Source organism: Epinephelus lanceolatus, chromosome 17 (genome assembly GCF_041903045.1).
Source record: "Epinephelus lanceolatus isolate andai-2023 chromosome 17, ASM4190304v1, whole genome shotgun sequence".
In the NCBI taxonomy this organism is placed as follows: Eukaryota; Metazoa; Chordata; class Actinopteri; order Perciformes; family Serranidae; genus Epinephelus; species Epinephelus lanceolatus.
This window is the reverse complement of record NC_135750.1, coordinates 16,477,271-16,496,155: the sequence shown is the minus strand read 5'-3', so window position 1 is coordinate 16,496,155 and position 18,885 is coordinate 16,477,271. Positions and strand designations below refer to the sequence as shown.

The 18,885-nt window shown below is 43.7% G+C and overlaps 1 protein-coding gene across 2 annotated transcripts in view; it reads left to right on the top strand.

Annotated features, from left to right (window-relative positions):
* The first annotated feature begins 1,705 nt into the window (after positions 1–1,705).
* The window catches only part of dachc (dachshund c), a 30,138-nt gene continuing 12,958 nt past the window's right edge, over positions 1,706–18,885 (top strand). The window contains exons 1-4 of one of the 2 annotated variants that reach the window (XM_033612441.2): positions 1,706–2,510; positions 10,124–10,233; positions 13,511–13,621; positions 18,471–18,649. In XM_033612441.2, the coding sequence (XP_033468332.1) occupies positions 1,924–2,510; positions 10,124–10,233; positions 13,511–13,621; positions 18,471–18,649 (987 nt within the window). In that variant the 5' untranslated portion in view covers positions 1,706–1,923. The remainder of the gene's footprint in view (positions 2,511–10,123; positions 10,234–13,510; positions 13,622–18,470; positions 18,650–18,885) is intronic. The other variant, XM_033612440.2, reaches the window with a different exon arrangement.

The following is an 18,885-nucleotide window of genomic DNA, read 5'->3' as shown; positions in this document are numbered from 1 at the left end:
GTGCCTAAAGTGTCAGCCCTCCTGGCCTTTACCTGCAAAATGTTAATCAAATTAACATGAATCAGCCAGGAAGAGACTCAAAGTAACTACAAAAAGTGGCAAACAACCAAAGAGAGACACAAAACAACTTCTAAGAGACACAAAATTACCTTAAAGAGACACACACACAACGACAAAAGCTCAGTTTCCACAAAACACTTTCAGTATGGAACCAAAGGTAACCCTTTAGACACATGGTACCTAGACCCTAGAGTTTTCACCACAAACAGTACTCTTAAATGTGGGTGGGGTTGTCAAGTGATGGTCAGAGTTGTCGTATTGAAATTTAAGGTGTGCTGATGGATTCACATCATAAACTTGTCCTTTGAGTAACACTACAAGTTAACGTTCCACCTTTAAAGTTGCCGGCAGTGGGACCAGTGAATTAAGTTATTTTCTTCTGCAACTCCAGCTGCTGTGAGAGGCAGCAAAACATTCTTTCATTTTATAGTTACAGTCTACTAATAAAACTCTCCACGGTATGAACGGTGGTTACATGAGCCTCAAAATGGAAATGGAAAAAAACGAACTGAACTGAACTGTACTGTACTGCTTGGTGGAAACAGGGCTAAAGATACACAAAACAACAACAACAACAAAACAAGAGACAAAGCACCACAAAGTCTGTTTCTTGCTGCTGTGTGGGAGAGGTGGTGGGGCTGTTTCATATCTGTGCCCAGGAGCCCATTGTCTCATTATCCGCCCCTGGACTCACGTGCAACATAAAGTATTTAAACAAAGGTAAAACATCCTTTTAAGAAGTATTTTGAACCCAAACACAATCTTTTCTAACCATAAGCAAGTGGCTGTTGTGCCTAAAGTGTCACCCCCCTGGTCTTTACCTGCAAAATGTTACTCGAATTGACATGAATCAGCCAAGAGACTCCAAATGACTTCGAAGAGACACAAAATTACCTTTCAGAGACACAAATGACTACAAATATACACAAAACAACAACAAAACAAGAGGCAAACCACCACAAAGTCTGTTTCTTGCTCCTGTGTGGGAGAGGTGGTGGGGCTGTTTCATATCTGTGCCCAGGAGCCCATTGTCTCATTATCCGCCCCTGGAATGAGGGGCAACATAAATTATTTATACAAAGGTAAAACGTCCTCTAAAAAGGCCCCTGATTTACCTTTTTTAAATAAGCATTTAACGTGGATGTACTAGTAATTTGGCAGGTGTCTTTTCTTATATCTCACAACGTTGTTATCTTTTTCCTATCAAAGCCTCTATACAAATTTATGTCTCTCTCTTTCAGGTCTGTTTTGTATTTTATTTCTCAGCACTCTATAATCAGCTTAAACAAAGTCTCTCTGATGGTATTCATATTAACAAGTATTTAAACATGGAGAATATTTACTCTCAAGACAAATAACTACAGTAATCAAGCTATGTTTTTTTCCAAAGATAATACAATTATACAACTATTAGTCACAAACGATGTTGTGGGAAGATTACAGCGATGCCATGAAGGTTTAGAGATGTCATAAGGAAGACAGATTGAGTCCCATCAGGAGCATTAATATTAAAGTGTCATTGGTTAGGCGTTCATAAATAGGCTTATCCAAAGTTTATGTAGGCTAATCTGTGCTCTCTCTCCCTGTGTGTGAACGTGTCTCTCACTCTCTAAGAATACACCCAGGCTCCACCTCTTTATGATAATGTGACAGTAGCATCTCCAGCTCGGAGACAAGCCTCCTCTCTTTCTCATTCAACTATGTGATGTGTTTTTTCCACACACGGACCCTGTCTCCTCTCTCTGCTGTCCCCCTCTCCTCAATGCGCAGCTGCCTCTCGCAGACAAACCGCATTTGTTGGGCGAAGTTACTTTTCTTAAATTAGTTCACTTAGAAGTTTACTTTTCTCCTGATTCCTCGGACATGACCACCATGGCAACTCCGGCTGCTCCGGCTCTGCTCCCCGCCGCCACACTCGGGCACCACCCGGCGCCGAGTTCCGTCTCTCCGGCCACCAACTCTCCGCCACCTGCGGCCACCTCCGCCGCCTCCTCCCCGGCTCCTCCGGTGGCGCACCCGGCGCTGCTGCACCAGTTCAGGGCGGACCTCGTACTACCGAACGGGACCCCGTTGAAACCCGGAGGAGCTCCGGTGTCCGGCAGCGCCAGCAAGCCCGTGTACGCCACCCCGTCGCCCGTGGAGAGCACGCCGCAGAACAACGAGTGCAAACTGGTGGAGGTGAAAGGTGCCAAGCTGGCGTCGTTCACGGTGAAAGACACGGAGCTCATCTGCCTGCCCCAGGCTTTCGACGTGTTTCTCAAGCACCTGGTCGGCGGGCTGCATACCGTCTACACCAAGCTGAAGCGGCTGGACATTGCCCCGGTGGTGTGCAACGTGGAGCAGGTGCGGGTGCTGCGGGGGCTCGGGGCCATCCAGCCCGGGGTGAACCGGTGCAAACTCATCTCCAGGCAGGACTTCGAGACGCTCTACAACGACTGTACCAACGCAAGGTGAGCAGGAGCAGGATGTGGAGGGGTGACAGAGGGTGACCCGGGCTGTGTCCGAAACCATTCACTCATTCACTACTCATCTGTATAGGGAGCATTATAGGGGACTATATAGTGAGTAGAGGGGGACGCAGCCCTGATGGTGATGCGGTTAGGGTTAGGCTGCCCAGTTTATGTGTGAAGGGGGTGGGTGCAGCAGGTGGGGTTATCTAAAGAGGTATAATCAGTGGTTTGGTGGTAGCTGATGAGGTGGGTAGATAACCATGGAGGAAGTGGGTATAACCTCCTATATGTTCCACATTTTGGCTGATAGGCGGGTATAATGTAAACAGCTAGAAAAAGAAGTGTGTATACCCGCATACCTGCATTTACCCTCCGGTACACCACTGGGTATCAAGGCACATAAATGATTTTAGGGACATTTACCCACCCATTTTTACACTGTGGAATTTTTCTGCACATCATGACAAACATCTGAATAATAACTTTTTGCAAATTGCATTGATAATTACTGATTAGTTTGCAAAGACCTGTTGTTTGCAGTTGTTTTATGTATGACATTATGTGTCCTACTGTTTGTGAATATTTGAGTACTTGGGTTTACGCTAAAATCTGCATGACATTTCTCTAAATTAAAAGCTTCTAGACGCTGTTGCACATGTAACTATATGGGATAAAAGGAGTATTCAATATATGAAATGATCTGAAATTATGAATTGTTTTTGTTTGGTTGTGTACCGCTTGATGATGATGGCTGACTGGACGTCCAGTTTGCCCCTTTTTATTCCCCACATCACTGCAGATATAGGCCCATCTGTCACTAATTACCATTTTAAAGGGTGATAAACACTGTGATGGTGATGATGGTGTTGACGATAATGAATTTTAGTAATCCTAATAAAAAAAAAATCTTTAAAAGTTTGTCATGTTATCGTAGGCTGTGATCTCCCGCTCTCTCTGACATGCACACACACACACACAGTCTCTCTCTGACACACACACATGCACACATTGAATCTGACACTGTCATTCTGAGAAATTGATTCTTCACAGAAATTAATTAATTTTCATTTGGCCCCAAGCGGCAGCTTAAATCAGGACAAGCTCACTCACTCACTCGCTGATCCCTTTGCTCTCTCTCTGCCTCTGCCTCTCTCTCCTTCCTTAATAACTCGCTGTCTTATCATATCAACACTCTTTAGCCCTGAGCATCAGAACAGAGGAGATGATTAAATGAATTCTCGGTATTTATGATGCGATTATGTAAATTAGCTGTTTTGCAGAACTCCGTTGGTGACCAACTACATGGGTCATCAATCCAGTGCACCACAGAGATGTTTGGATAAAGGGCTATAAATTGGCTGGGATTTGTGGTTTCCTGGTGCCTCAGTCTGCTGTTGTGCAGACCACATGCTCGTAACAGCATGGGTTTGAATCCAGAGGAGTGTGGATTAGCCTTAGTTTGGGGAATTTATATTGTTTGATAGTTAATCCCTGCTCCTTGGAGCATGAATGATCCAATTTACACCTGCCATTAAATACAGATAGGGGATGTGTCAAGATGTGCAGCGATAGACACCAAAAAAACTGAATTTGCAAAGTATTAACTACTTATTTTCTACTTCTTTATGTTTCTTGGTTTTAGGTCAAATTATTCAGATGCTTTAATCTGGCTCCACTTTTATCTTGGAGCTTTGAAACAAGCTTTGACTTGTTGAGCAAAACCAGAAACACTTTTAAAAGAAACAAGCCATTATGAGAATCAGCTTCCAGCTCCATGTGCATGGATTAACACCTGTGCTTAAGCATCTGAGGCCCTCCAACCAAGACAAAATCCAGATGCATCTTCTGGCTGCTTTGGGAATTCTTCTATGTCAGGTGTTAATGGGAACGTTGTTATACAACCGCTGAAAATACACAGCCTCCGCCGTCTCTAATTATCCACACAACACTCAAACAGCCTTTAGTTAATGAGATCTGAAAACATCACTCGTCTGAAATCTTCAAACGACTTCCGTGATTCTTTGTCTGAAGGCTTCAAATGTGCTGTGGTGGCCATTAGCATCAGCCCCCTGCAGTAGAAGTTTCTAAGTAATCCCTGGTGTGGTTGGAGCAAACATACAGTAGTAGCAGGTAAAAGTGGGCCTCTACATGGGTGTCATTAAAGCGGGGACTGGCCCGGCCCTGCCGACTGAACCCAAAAGTTCATCTCTAAGAACATGATGTTACAGCTCTGTGACAGCGTCAGGGCTCAGTGAGGTTTTTGTTACTGATTAAGACAGCCATCACTTATTATTTTCCAGTCCAGTACAGTCGGACAGGCTTGAAGGGGAAGTAACAGCCTTGTCTGATAGTTTAACATGACTAACAAAATGTGCTTTATATGAATTCCTCCTGTTTATTCATTCATTGCCTCTTTTTTAACATTAAAACAAAACAGAGGTCATGAAAAATATCCTCTGTTTATCATTGTCTTTCCTCCTCCTCTCTGTCTCACTCATTTATCCCTGCTGTGCACACACACACACACACAAACACACACACACACACACACACCTTGACCACTGACTCATCAAACCATGAAGAAGGGCCGACTTCACCCCCAGTCAAAAGCCTAGTTATAATTCATGCATTGGTGGCACACAAACACACACACACACTCCCTCTGTCATCTCTGAACACACAAGCTCACATGGTCACGCCTGTGTGTTTGCTGGCTTTGCTGCTAAATGACATTAGTTCCACAGAGAGAACATGGCGTGTAGGAGGCAACCTGATCCTCCGTCCTTTTCTTTCTCCCTCACAAAGGAACAGTTTCATTCTCTGTTAGGAACACACATCAAACAGCTTGCTCAGGTCAAATTCTGTGTGTGTGTGTGTGTGTGTGTGTGTGTGCGCGCGTGCATATATTGTGCATCTATACTTGTGTAGAGTACACAAATGCCACCTTTCCACATATTACTAATGTGGTGAAGTAACATGATCTCTTGTTACTTTTTAACAAAGCATGTGTTAACAACAGCACATGGTTTCTGCATTTGTGCGTGTGAACATTTTTTACACACAGCGAGGACGTGTTTCCTTGGCAGTGCTACTTTAAAGGGTTGGTTCATATAAATTACACATATATTTTATCATTTGCCACTTGATATCTACCATGCAGACAGTTTTGTTTTTGCTTGCCCTCATTTTAAGATGTCTTTTTTCCATTGGTGTAGATTTCCGAGGGGATGCAAGAGAAAGGTCTCCCTCAGTATTTAAAATGTGCATTTGCCCGCCCACTAAAAACACAAAAGTGGCAAAAGACTTTCATTCTGATGAAGTTTGTACCATAAATTGCAATTGGTGCATAAAAAAATCCCCATAATGCAGGAAATGAAGTGTTGGTGCACAAAATTCTTTGGCTGGCTTCATGTGTGTTTGTCCCCAATGTTGAAGCGAAACTCACACCCATGTCTGTTTTTAAGATTCCTGCTTAGAGCCCAACAAATGGAGGTGGAATTTTGTTTGTGGTGGTCTGACAAGTGCCTTTCCAGACACAGTTTCCATGTTACTCTGGAGAACAGATAACATAGAGAAGGCAGATAGCGGTTTTCGGAGGACTTCTGAAGAAATAGTCCTCATAAAACTGTTGTGTTGCGATGGTTATCCTGCATTAGAGGGACATTTTCTGGGAAAAGGTTGCTGAAATATCATTTGCAAGGGTGTGAACACCACAAACAAATTCCATTCACCTCCACTGTATTGGGGTGGGAGCAGAAAACTCAAAACCATGGCCAGATCGCACGGGAGATTAAAGGGAAATTATGTTTCCTTGTAATTTAGGTTAACTGACTCTTGACGTTCGACAACGTCCTGAGTTCGCATGTGTTTCTTTGCAGCTCTCACACGCAGGAACATTTACAGAAGCAGAGACAAATATGAGGCAGGTGTAGAATAAACAAACCAAAAAAAAAAAAAAAGTTAGTTAAATGAAATGATGAATGATAAATGAGACGCAGTGGCCTGCGGAGTGCAACAAAAGCTTGCTCTTTGTGTTTCTCTGTGGCGAACCTCGGCCATGCGAGTTGGCAGCGGCGAGCCGGTGTTGTGTGTATGTGTGGGAAGGTGGACTCCTCAAAGCCGAGCCCCACCGCCACGCCATAACTCACTGTCAAAGTCAGCAGCGTTAGGATGAAGGGGAGGAGGGCTGTGTGTGTGTGTGTGTGTGTGTGTGTGTGTGTGTGTGTGTGTTAGGATGGGGTGATTAGCTCAACTTTAACCCCTGCACTCTTTTGATGTTTTATAGAGAAGAGCACGATGAGATAGAGAGGGCCTCCGTGTCTTCTACTATGACAGGTTTTAATGGAGTACACCGTGTGCACACACACACTTTTGAGCACACACACTCACTTTTGAACACACATACACACAAACTTGACATCGTCTTGACCCTGGAATGTGGGAGAGGAATGCAAGGCAGTATCAGTTTAGGAGATCAGATTCTTGCCATGATCAAACGTCCTGTGTGAGTGTGTGTGTGTGTGTGTGTGTGTGTGTGTGAGAGTCACTGTGTGTGTGCTGTCCTGCCTGCTTCTTTCATGACATCATCACACAGGCTTTCCTTAATAACAATGGCGCATAAAGCTTTTTTTTTTTTTTCCAGCCCTCGATTTTGAGAGGAAGATCACAACATCAATCTTTCCCTGCCTTCTCTAACCAGCAGCTCAAGTCTTCCTGCGCACAGCGGCGACGATATGATTTATCAAACCGGACCGTGACGGCGAATACAAACCCGTGTGATAAACACAGATTGAAAGGATGGGAGCATGGGAGCTGTAAACCGCCGCTAATATATTCCAAACAAAATCTTGTTTGAGCTAGTTCTCCTACACACACACACACACACACACACACATACTCGCATAAACACACACACAGCTGCTACCTATCAGCACCTCAGTCCCTCCAAGCCAGTAGCTGTTCCACTGTTTTGACTGTAACACTTCCTCTTCTTTCATTACTTTTCTCTTTCCTCTCCGTGTGTGTGTGTGTGTGAATGTGTGTGTTAGTGAGGAAGAGAGAGATCTGTCATCTTTGTTATGTTTTGTTTCTGTTCCACCTGTGCTAAGCTCCAGCTGCCATGTTTGGCGTTTCATGTTTCAGGTAACACACACACACACACACACACACACACACACACACACACACACTAATCTAAGCTTGGAGGGCAGAACTCAATGTACAGAGTACCTCTTTTTTTTAATGTGTGTATTTGTGTGTGTGGCCAGAGCGTTGGCATGAGGGAGGACGTCTGGGTGAGATTTTAATTAAAGTTTGAGACAAAGAGGTCATAAGCCATACACCCCCTCCTCTGCACACACACACACCTTGTACACACACACACACGCACATGCACAATGAACTGTTTTCTCCCCCCCCCCCCCCCCCCCCCCCCTCCTCCTCTCTCTCATTCCATCCCCTCAGCTTGATGACTTTTCCATGAAAGGCTTTTTCATTAATCCTACCTCAGGGAACCGGTGCTCTCCAACCTCACACACACAAACACACTCTCGCAAAAACACACTCGCATGCACAACACACACATAGACCTCCCTCTACGGGTCACTTTGATGTATCAACGCACTTGCAGACTAAACACAAAATTAGGTTCCAGTTCTTTATGCCCCCTAAAATGCAACATATACAAAGGCACACACGCCCACCAACACACACACAACACACACAGGCCATTAATTAGTTTGTGCAAATAAACAGTAGTAAGGGAAAGGGAAGCGGCTGCTGTAAAAACCAACCACAGTCTTTGGTCTCTGTGTATTTTATTTCCCCCCACCGGTGCTCGCTTCTGCATTTGTGTACATATGTGTGTGTGTGTGTGTGTGAGTGTGTGTTCATTTGAGGTGTTTCAACATCAGTTGCAGTGTGTTGCTTTACCTTCAAACTTTAGACCTAAAAATAAATTTCCTGCTTTTGTGAAGCACAGTATGCTGCTCTATATGCACTGCCAAAAAAAAAAGTGTGTGATGTGAATGCACCTCCCGAAAAAACACACATACTCCCACGGCTGCACACGTTTACAACTTCATCCCTCTTGCACATTCCTGCTGTCTGTCTGTCAGGGTGTGTGTGAATATGCGTACGTCTACCTGAGTGTCTCTCTCTCACTGTCTACGTGCCAGTGTGTGTGTGCGAGAGTGTGTGTGTGTGTGTGTGTGTGTGTGATATCTGATGTCAGCTGTCACATCCCAGTCGGTCTGGGCCCATAATAAGAGACAATAATAACAACTCATTAAAACTGAGGGCAGGAACTGTGGAGCTCATCGGCTCATCAAATTAACCTTTGAACACTTCACACACACACACACACATACCAGACACAGCCACACACACACACACACACACACACACACACACAGTGATGTGCGCTCACACACACTCAAGCTACCTGTTTTTCTCCCACAGTTAGTGACTACACAATCTTTCTCTCTGTCTTTTTGTCTCTCTCCATCTCCCCCCTCTCTCAGCCAGTGGGTGTGTCAACAGGGGATTGGTCCTTTCTGCTGGGTAATTGATGAATTATATGCAATATGCAAATGAGGCGCCATTAATCTCCTGACTGACAGCTTCGTTTATGGGGCCTTAATGACGGCTGGATTAGATTCTAATTAAAATCTGCTCAAAGACACCCCACGCTAGGAAGCTGCTGCTGCTGCTGCTAGTCTATCTCTCCCTCCTTTTTTTTTTTACTCTTTCCCACCTTTTCTCGCTCTCTTGGACTCTCGTTTTTCTCCTCTCACCTTACATCTCCTCATCTTCCCCTTTATCTCATCTCCTTTTACATTTTTATTGTTTTGTTTCTCTTGTCCACGTCACACCCTCTTCTTCCCGATCTTCTTTTTCCCCCTCTTTCACTCACTGTGTCTTTTATTATCACACACACACACTCTTCACAGACTCGTACGCGCACTCGCCCACAGACTCATGTTATCCAATGTCAGGCTGGTATGAGAGGAGATGAGCTGCGCTGGTTGTCATTAAGCCTGATGTGGCCCGTGTCATTTCCCCTGTCAGGACATTCACACCGTTTAGTCAGAGCCAAAGTGATGTCTGACAGCTTTTCACATACCTCCTCCAGGATTGATTGAGCATGCCCGGCTCAATCAAACCATGTGAATCTGCTTGTAGTCGCAGCCTTTATTGAGGAAATTTGTGACATGGCGAGGGGGGGGTGGGGGGGAGGGGGTGGTATGAATGACCGAGTGAGGAAAGGATGGAAAGGAAAGGAGACGAGCAAACACATTTAATAAGCAAACAAATGAATGAGTAAGCTGAACAGTAATGAGGTGCTTTATTGATGCCATAGGGAAACTCCTTTTTTGCTTGCTGGTATCCACAGGGAGGTCAGATTTGCTGTACAGCAGCCTTCCTGGAACCGGTCAGGTTTCAGTGTTTTGCTTGTTGACACTTCAGCAGGATCAGAGGTTTACAGACTGAAGGGCAGTTTCTCTACCCAGGCCACCCATCTCAGTCTCAGCATGAAAACCTGACTGACTGAGGGGAGTATTAAGTATTAAACTGCCTAATGACTAATGTTAACTTGTGCTTTCTGCCCGCAGTTCGAGGCCAGGACGACCGCCCAAGAGGCTGCAGAGTGTGACAGAGGGCGGGACTCACCACATGCTGTCCCACAGCGGTCTGATGCACGCTGGGATCATGCCTCCTGCAGGTGACCACCCAGGCCTCAACACGCACATACAGTACATATGTACACATGTGCACACATGTGCTGCAGAAACAATATCACACAGGTGCTCAGAGGTACTAAACTACCACTGTTGAGAGGAATAATTTCTGACACCGTGTAATTATGGTGTCCACTGTGCATCTTAAAGTGACTGACATCATATGCAAGATCCAAAATGTGCACTTTAGTGTGGAAAAATATATATTTTAAATATTTTATTTGTGTTTTAATTTATTTTATTTTATTACCAGTCACAATCTAAATTAGTTTTATTAGATTTAACAATTTTTAAGATTTTATTTATTTGCCTTTTTTGATTGACAAAAACATTACCTTCAACTTTGACAAACTGTTCCCTTTTTTCTGCTCTTTGTATTTTTTTATTTTCTCCATAATAGTCCCATTTAGGTTTTATATAGTCCACTACTCAGCATGTTAATAAGAAAACTATCAGGGAGCAGATCTCTACACCACAAATACAGTGTTCTGAATCACACACATGTTTATCTGGTGAACTGAAGATACAGCAAACAAGTGAAAAATAAGTATTTTTGTCCCTTTACATGCCTCCAATCAAAGAATTTGCACACTTTTATAGTCAAAACTCGTCAGTAATGATGATCAGTCAATGACACACCAGAATCTGTGTCTAAGTATTGAGGACAAAAAAACATGGGGAAGTAGATATATCTATATATATTAATAAAAATGTATGGGAAAGAAATTGCAGTTACTGGCACATATGTAATTAGGCACAGTATTTTAATTAAAAGGTGTAAAATGTGCAAATATAAAAAAGAACTGATCAGAATAAACTAATGAATGAAATGATGAGCAAAATTAAATAAGTAAAGCAAGAAATATAATTTACTCCTTCTAATAAGCTTTGACTCATATAAATCTATTTTTAATTATGTGTAATTGATATCTGTGCTGTTTGAAGAGAAAACATACAAACTTCAGTAATTTGGCATGAACTACATTCACTCAGGTCACCTTCCAGTGTTCTGTATCAAAGACCCATTAAAAGGAAAAAGGCTCTCCGACTCTCTCAACCCCCCTTTTTGTTTTTCATAAGGTCGAGGTTTGTAATTCCTCAGAAGTCGCAGCAGAAATCCCTCTTTTGGCTCCACCAGCTTCTTTAAACAGTGAATTAGTGACACATTGTTGCTCCAGCTCTCAGAGGAGCTGCTGGCAAAGTTCAGATTCTGTTCTCTTTTCAGCTGTCGGAAAGTGAAAGCAATGACCTGGCAGCCAGCTGAGTTACTCCCATCAGTTTAAAGAATAGAGCAGGCTGCTGATGCAGAGTAGACACACGGGATGGGGAGGCGGTTTTCCACCTTTTTCCTGCAGACCCCTATAATGACACATTTTACCCATCATCAATAAGTGTGAGGAGGCGGGGCTCTGAGAGGCGACCTGTGTGTTGATTAATAAAATTACCATACACGCTGCTGACACATGAGAAACAACCCATAACTTGCAAGTTGGCCTTTTTTCTTGAATTATAAGTACACAAAGTCCTCTGTTAAGTTGAGTAAGATTCATAATCTTTGGGCCTCTGAAACCGCTTTGAAATCAATTTTTATAATTTCCTTAAAAGCCTCCTGCTTGAAAACACAGCAATTAAAATATGTTTAATTTGTTTAAGATTTTCAGTTCCCCTTTTCCAAACTAGCCCATTAAATGTCTCTCAAAGAATTAAATTAAGTTTTAGGCTAACTAAAATTTTCAATGTAGTGGCAGGTGAAAAGGTGAGTAAAAATGTCTGAAGGAAAACTGGTTATTTGTAATGTCAGAGTCTGTTTTGTATTTTTGAACAGCCTCAGTCAAGTGCCTGCTAAAGGCCATAGTGCTGCTTGTTCTTGTCACAAACAGTTGTGTGTTTCAGTCCCCATTGTGGTGTTGTGTGTGTGTGTGTGTGTGTGTGTGTGTGTGTGTGTGTGTGAAGCGCAGAGAAAGGCAGAAAAGTAATTGTTGGCACCTCACCGCTCTCAAAGTTGCCCTTGGCTTTGTGCTCTTCACTGCAACCTGATCTTTTCATTCCCCGCCTCAAAAGAAGCCATTTTCTGTTAGCTCCGCTTCCTCTCACTGTTCAAAGGTGCTTGAGTGTGTGTGTGTGTGAGTGTGTGTATACGTGTGTGTTGTGCATGCGTGAGTGTTCAAGAGCATCTTTCTCAGTGGGAAAAGAGTCTTTTTCCACCAAAGGAGAGGGCACGGCGGCAATGTCAGCGCTACTGATTAGAGCTGGCCACATGAGAGGGGAGAAAGAGACAGAGAGAGGGAGGACATTTGAGCGTAAAAGGCAGGGAGAAATCTTTGATGTGATCCTCCTTAGTCTCTTTTTCTCACCCTCGTGCACTCACACATACACACACGCAACACAGTGGCTTATGTCCTGCTGTGATGCTGACATTTGAAAAGGTAAAGTAAGGAGAGGGGATGGGAGGAGAGCGGGGGAAGATGGCAGGGAAGAGAGGGAGAGAAGATGAGAAGAAAAGGAGCAATTTGTTGTGGCTGTCTCGGACGGATGGACGATTCACCTGAGAAAACCAATTGTGTAATGAAGAGAAAACACTCAGCAGCTCAGTTTGTTGCAAATGTTTAGTTGTATCCAAGATCAGGAAATTAAGACTTATGGTTTGTTTGCGTTTCCTGAGTCGTGTTTGCACAGTTGTGTGCTTTGTCCAACTTTAATAATTCACTGTTTGTCTGTATTAGCGCAAGAGATATTTAATTTTCTGTGGCATAAGATGGAGTTTTAAAGGGTGCTTTGTGGGTCAGACTACCTTCTGGGGTTCAAGGCACAAATTAAAATGTGGCTGCCACATTTTACCACTCTCCATTTCATTTTATCCAAAAGTGCATAACCCCTATTAACAAGTATCTTCACTTTTTTCTAATGTGTCTAATTTGTACTGATAAAGAAGTGCTTTCTGGCTAAAAGGTGGAGCTGCTGCCGCCACTGACTGTCATCCTGTGTGCTGTGCTGTGGGATGTGATGTCCCTGTGTGGGAGAGATGAATGTCTTGGCTTGTTCCTATCACTGCCGATTCCCCTGGCAGACTAAATGGCCAGTGCAGCGGTGCAGTCAGAATGAATGGCTGGCCTCTGTCTTCCCATGACAACCTCCTGCCTACCCACTGCTCTAATCCTCCACCGGGGCCATTGATCTGGCTCTTATTGATTCTTCTTTCTTTCTTTCTTTCTGTCCTTCTCTTCCCTTTTCCACCTCTCTCTATATCTGTCTCCCTCTCAGATCTGTCTGCCCTGGCCAAGAAGATCAAGCTGGAGGCGATGGCTGGTTACCACAGCAACCAGCAACATGGTGGGCCAAACGGAGAGAACGGGGACCACAACCATGGACTGGGTGAGTGGCATCCGTTGGTCCATCCGCACACATGCACACGCGTCTGTGTGAAATGTTTAATTATGGTCGTATAACACATCGCACGGTTGTTGTCTGTACACATCCGTGATGCCAAGTCAATACGACTTGAGCAGCTGTGTTTATGTGCGGCTGCTGAACTGAGCTGATTAAAACCAGGATGTGACATCACCTCTGCTGCCGGTACGCTTCCTCTGAGCGACGGTGGATGAAAAACAAACTACAGCAGTGATGACTTAGTTCTTCAGAAGAAGAGAAACAAACATCTGGGTCAGGTAATCCAAACCATCAGAAACATAGAGAGCATCATATTTTTTTATTACCAGTTGTGTTTTTCCATTTGTGATAAATGCCCGTAAGGACGAATATTTCCCTCAGCTTTGATTTGTTTGCATACTTGTGGGATTCAATAAGATTCAGGAAATGTTTCCTGAGAAAACACAGTCGGTCATCCGCTCTGTGGCCTCAAAATGTTGCCCGCAAATCATTAGTACATATTAGTCACGACATCAAGAGAGCGCAGACCCAAACCAGATCTGTTACTCATGCTCTACATGGCATGGGCCTCTTGTATTGACTAACATTAGATCAGGATTTACGGGAAGAAAAGTCTCTACTTTTAAGGATGAAAGTTCCTCTCCTGGGATCGATTAAACCCCTAGAATCTCATGGCTGTTTTTCAGAAGTACACATTTAGAAGTTTTTTCCATGATGTAAGGGCCCAGACACACCAAGCTGGCGGTCAGCTGTTGGTCAGTGTCGGGCTGTTGGTGAGCCTCTGTCGCCCTAGTTGCCTGAGGCAGTGTGTCCTGCACCGTTGGCAATAGTTGGCGCCTTTTTTTGGCTGATTCAGCATCTTGAATCGTTGTCAGAGACGGTGGCACCAGAAGACAAACGGAAGTGAGGAAAGCAAATAAATGCCAAAGTCAGCAGGGTGTAAAATGAAAGCAAATCTGTTATAATAGGTTAGATTGTTTTTGAGCCATTGAGCTCTTTAGCAGAATATGCTTTGTTCTTTCAACATTGGGTTGGGTTGTTAACGTGCTAACTGGCTAACTAGCGTCTTGAATCCGTCCTGTCGCTTTTCCTTTTTTCAATGATGAATACAGACTACCGCTACCTGCTGGAATGGGGAGTTACTTCTTCTCACGCAGGTGCAGAGCGTACGTGCTAGTTGGCCATTGACTGTAGTCTTTGTGTTGTCTTCAGTTATTATTCAGTTATTTTTAAACATAAATTAAAGACCTACCTTTTTAATCTGTCATTTAATGTGGTGTAACATTACAGTCTTGATTTGTATGTTTTAACCATTGGTTTTTACCTTGTTTTATCTCCCCTGTTCATTTTCTATTCTATTTTATTTCTATGGAGTTTTAATCATTCTTTTGTTAGTTTGTTCTGTTTTGGTTGGTTTGCTTTTTTGATATTTTATTGTTTTGTGTCTGTGTCATTCCAGTTTTGCCATGTGAAGCACTTTGGGCTGCATGTTTGTATGAAAGGTGCTATACAAATAAAGTTAAGTTGCAACTTTTTGGCTGAGACACAGGCGACGTGGGGCGATGCAACAGTCGGCCTTCATCGTTACTAGTTCTTTGATGCTGGTTTAGTGTGTTTGGGCCTTAACAAACTTGCCTCATTAAGTACGCACATATATGAATATGCAAGTTAAGACCAGCCTCTATCTCCACCCACCCCTTATAGCTGCTCATCTGTAGCAAAAGCGCACCTGCTCACCTTCGACTCTGCTGGTCAAACGCACAAACCTTTGCTTGTAAACGGTAATGGATAACATGAACCTTTTGCTTTACTACGTTATCAAACAGCTGATAATGTTTTGCTAATATTAGATAAACCTTCTTCCTGATCACCAGTTCTGACAAGTATAAGTGAAAGTGAAAATTAGCTTGCAAAATACTGATACGTACCAGCGCCTGGCTTTTCATTTCATACACCTTGTTTTGGCAGAGCATCATGCTAATGATATGCAAGTTGACAGGTCCCTCAGGTTTGTGACATATGAAACCATGGCTGTCTGAATCTGTGTTTTTGAGACTGTCATTGGTTCACTGCAGTTCCAAGGTGAAAATGCTCAGCCATGGCGTTTACTGCTTATTTCACTCACATTATGTCTTGTCGTGTATAAAAAACATCATATTTAACCAGTTTTAAAACTTGATTTTCACTGGAAAGGGTCTTTAAGTAAGCAAAGTGTTCACATCCTTTTGGCTACTTGTGCTGGTATATTAATTAGTCGTGTGATATTAAAACTGTTCCCTTTACTGCACTGCTCCCCGGCTGTGCAGTGAAGGAAGAGCAGCCAGCAAAAAGCGGAGCACCAGTGGACAAGAGCGAGCGCACCGGGATGATAGAGAGATGAATAAGATGAGAGGCTGAAGCCAAATCAATAGTCTTCTCTCTAATTCACTATCCTGAATGCAAACGACAAATGCTGGACAATCGATGGCGGAACGGACACACGCACGCACACATGCACACACCAACACACACACACACACACAAACAAATGGGACACGCCGCCCCCACTGTTATCGACAGGTTAAAGCGACATCAGTGTGTTTAGACAGATGACAGGGCTTATGGGGGTCTGTGTGGAATACGCTATTAACCTGGGACGCGTACACACACACTTAACATGTGGCGCATACTGCGAGGCTTTAGGACAGAAATGAAAGGGAGGAAAGTGTCCTTGTGCTTTTTTTATAAATTAGAAGGAGGCAAAAGTGAAATTACAGCATGTTTGAGCCTGTTACTTCTTGTTTCTGGCTTTGACTGTGTGTGTGTGTGTGTGTGTGTGTGTGTGTGTGTGTGTGTAGTACATTTTTTTCTCTACCCATGTCTGTAAACACTCCCAGTCTTAAGCATTGTTTACCATTGTATAAACTCAGTTACGACTGCCGGCATCTGTGCGCAGTTAGGTGGCATGGTTACCACCAGCCATTATAAACCTGTAAAGCTTAATCACTGTTAATGATAGAGTCAAGTGGAAACACACACACACAAACACACAGCTCAGGCATACATACACACATAAGAAACGATGTGTTTTTTCCATACAGCCACCCACGGCCTTATGGGAAGGATAGGCCCCTACCAGAGCTTTAACCACTACAAAGGCAATCTCAGATTACACACACGCACACACACACACTCACAAATGCTGAGTGTGACACCTTATGGGCCGGGGAAGAGCGGGGAGCAGCCATTTCTGCATTTAACAAGATCTTCTGGGAAATTTACAGTAACTGTTTGTTTACAGTAATGGTTTGTTTGGATAAACATAAGAGAGGCACTTTGACTTTTGATGTTTTTTAATGAAACATAAGAGAGAGTGATGGGAGGGCAGAGAAAGTGAAGAGAGGGGGAAATAAAAACAGAGTTAAGAAGAAGGAGAGTGAAAATGAAATTATAGAGGTGGGGGGTGGGGCTGAGGTTGGGGGGGGGGGGGGGGGGGGGGGGGGGGACAAAAAGTGGAGTGCTGGTTTCTAACCAAGGCTTAATATTTGGAGTTGGCTGCTAGTTGATTGTCGGAGCATCTGGTTATTTAGCTCCATTCAGACAGATCTTTTGTTTGGATTGGTTTCTGCTCTGGGCAAGTGAGAGACTAATCTGCCAAATGCACAAAAGCACTGCACATATGTCCAGCGAGCCCGACTCATAAAGTCAACGCCTCACTCTTTATTTCTGAGTTTGCCTTTTTCCTCTCTCTTTCTTCTCTTTCTCTCCTCTCCCTCCATTATTTGTTCTATTTCATCTCTCCTCTTTGGATAGCCTTTTTTTGTTTCCATGCACTCGTTCTATTATTTGTGACAATTGTGTGGAATAGAGTCCAAGATTTTTTCCTTTGTGTTTATAATTACCCAGCGTGCATTGCTGGCCCAGCACCAGGACTGCCATCAGCTTCTTTTGTTCCACTTCCTCCCTGTGTTTCTTTTGTTTTTGTTTTTCCTTTTATTAAATGATAAATATTTATGTCATTTTATCCACCACCCCCCCCAACTGGATTGTTTGTTTCATGAATAGAGGGACTGCAACAACCCACTAGGGTGCTGTTGAGAGGAAGGATTTTCTTTAAAGATAGTGGATGCTTGTCGTAAAGAGACGAGTGCAAACAACAGATTGTCCAAGATAATAAGAGTTTGGTCTGAACCGCTGAAAACGTGTTGGATTATCGTCAAGAACACCGGGGCATTGACGGAAAAGTTAGCCAGTTTTTGTTGATTCCACAGAGGCTGTGTTTTGAGTTGTTGCAGGTGACACTTATGAAAATCATTTGAAGCATCACAAAAACACATTTAGACTATCACTGTTTTTACATCTTGGTGTTGTAATAAGCAGGATGAGTGTGTCTCAGCCATGCCCCCTCCCTTATTCTTCTGCTCGCCTCTCCACTCTCATCTTTTTCCACACTCCACATCTCTAAACCCCCGACACGCACATGCACACATTTTTCAAGTCGTGGTTTAGAAGCAGAGCAGTCATCCAGGTAATATTGACATCACAAAGGAATGACATTGGTGTCCGGTTTCAAGCCTGTCCTCGGAGAAGCAGAGACGCTGCAGGCTTTCAGCTCAGTGCACAGCACAGGACGGCGCAGAGCCTTTAAGTTGTGTTGGATAAATATAACTGAAGCAAAAGTGAAAGAAGAGAGAGACGAGGCCTGTTTCATGTTGGGTGCACAGTGTATGTTGGCCTTTACACAGAGCTGCTGGTCTGACCTTATACGAAGAGCGACAGACACTTACTGTACTCTACTGTACTCGCCCTCCTTCAACACCTCTCCATTCTATTTTATTCTATTCTCCCCCACCAGTTCTGGATCAGTTGCCCTTCATGATGATGTCACATCCTCTGATCCCTGCCAGTCTGGCGCCGGCCTCGGTTTCCATGGCGATGGGCCAGATGAACCGACTGAGCACGCTGGCCAGCATGGCCAACGTGGCGCAGCTCCACGCCAAGCCCCCCGCCAGGGCTCCCACCTCCGTCATTAAGGTGAACTCAGAGGCCCATCAGCTCGGTGGATCTGACCACCGGCCAGAGTCCGTATGACACCCACGATCTCATGACATGAAATCAGAATTATAGCTACATTACACACAAATTAGATATTTGGAAAAACAAAAGACATAACACTAACTCAGTTTTAACACCCAATGACTCTTGAATCCAAGATAATTTAATAATTTAGCTGGCTGAATTTAGATTTACTTTCATCCAATGGTTATGGC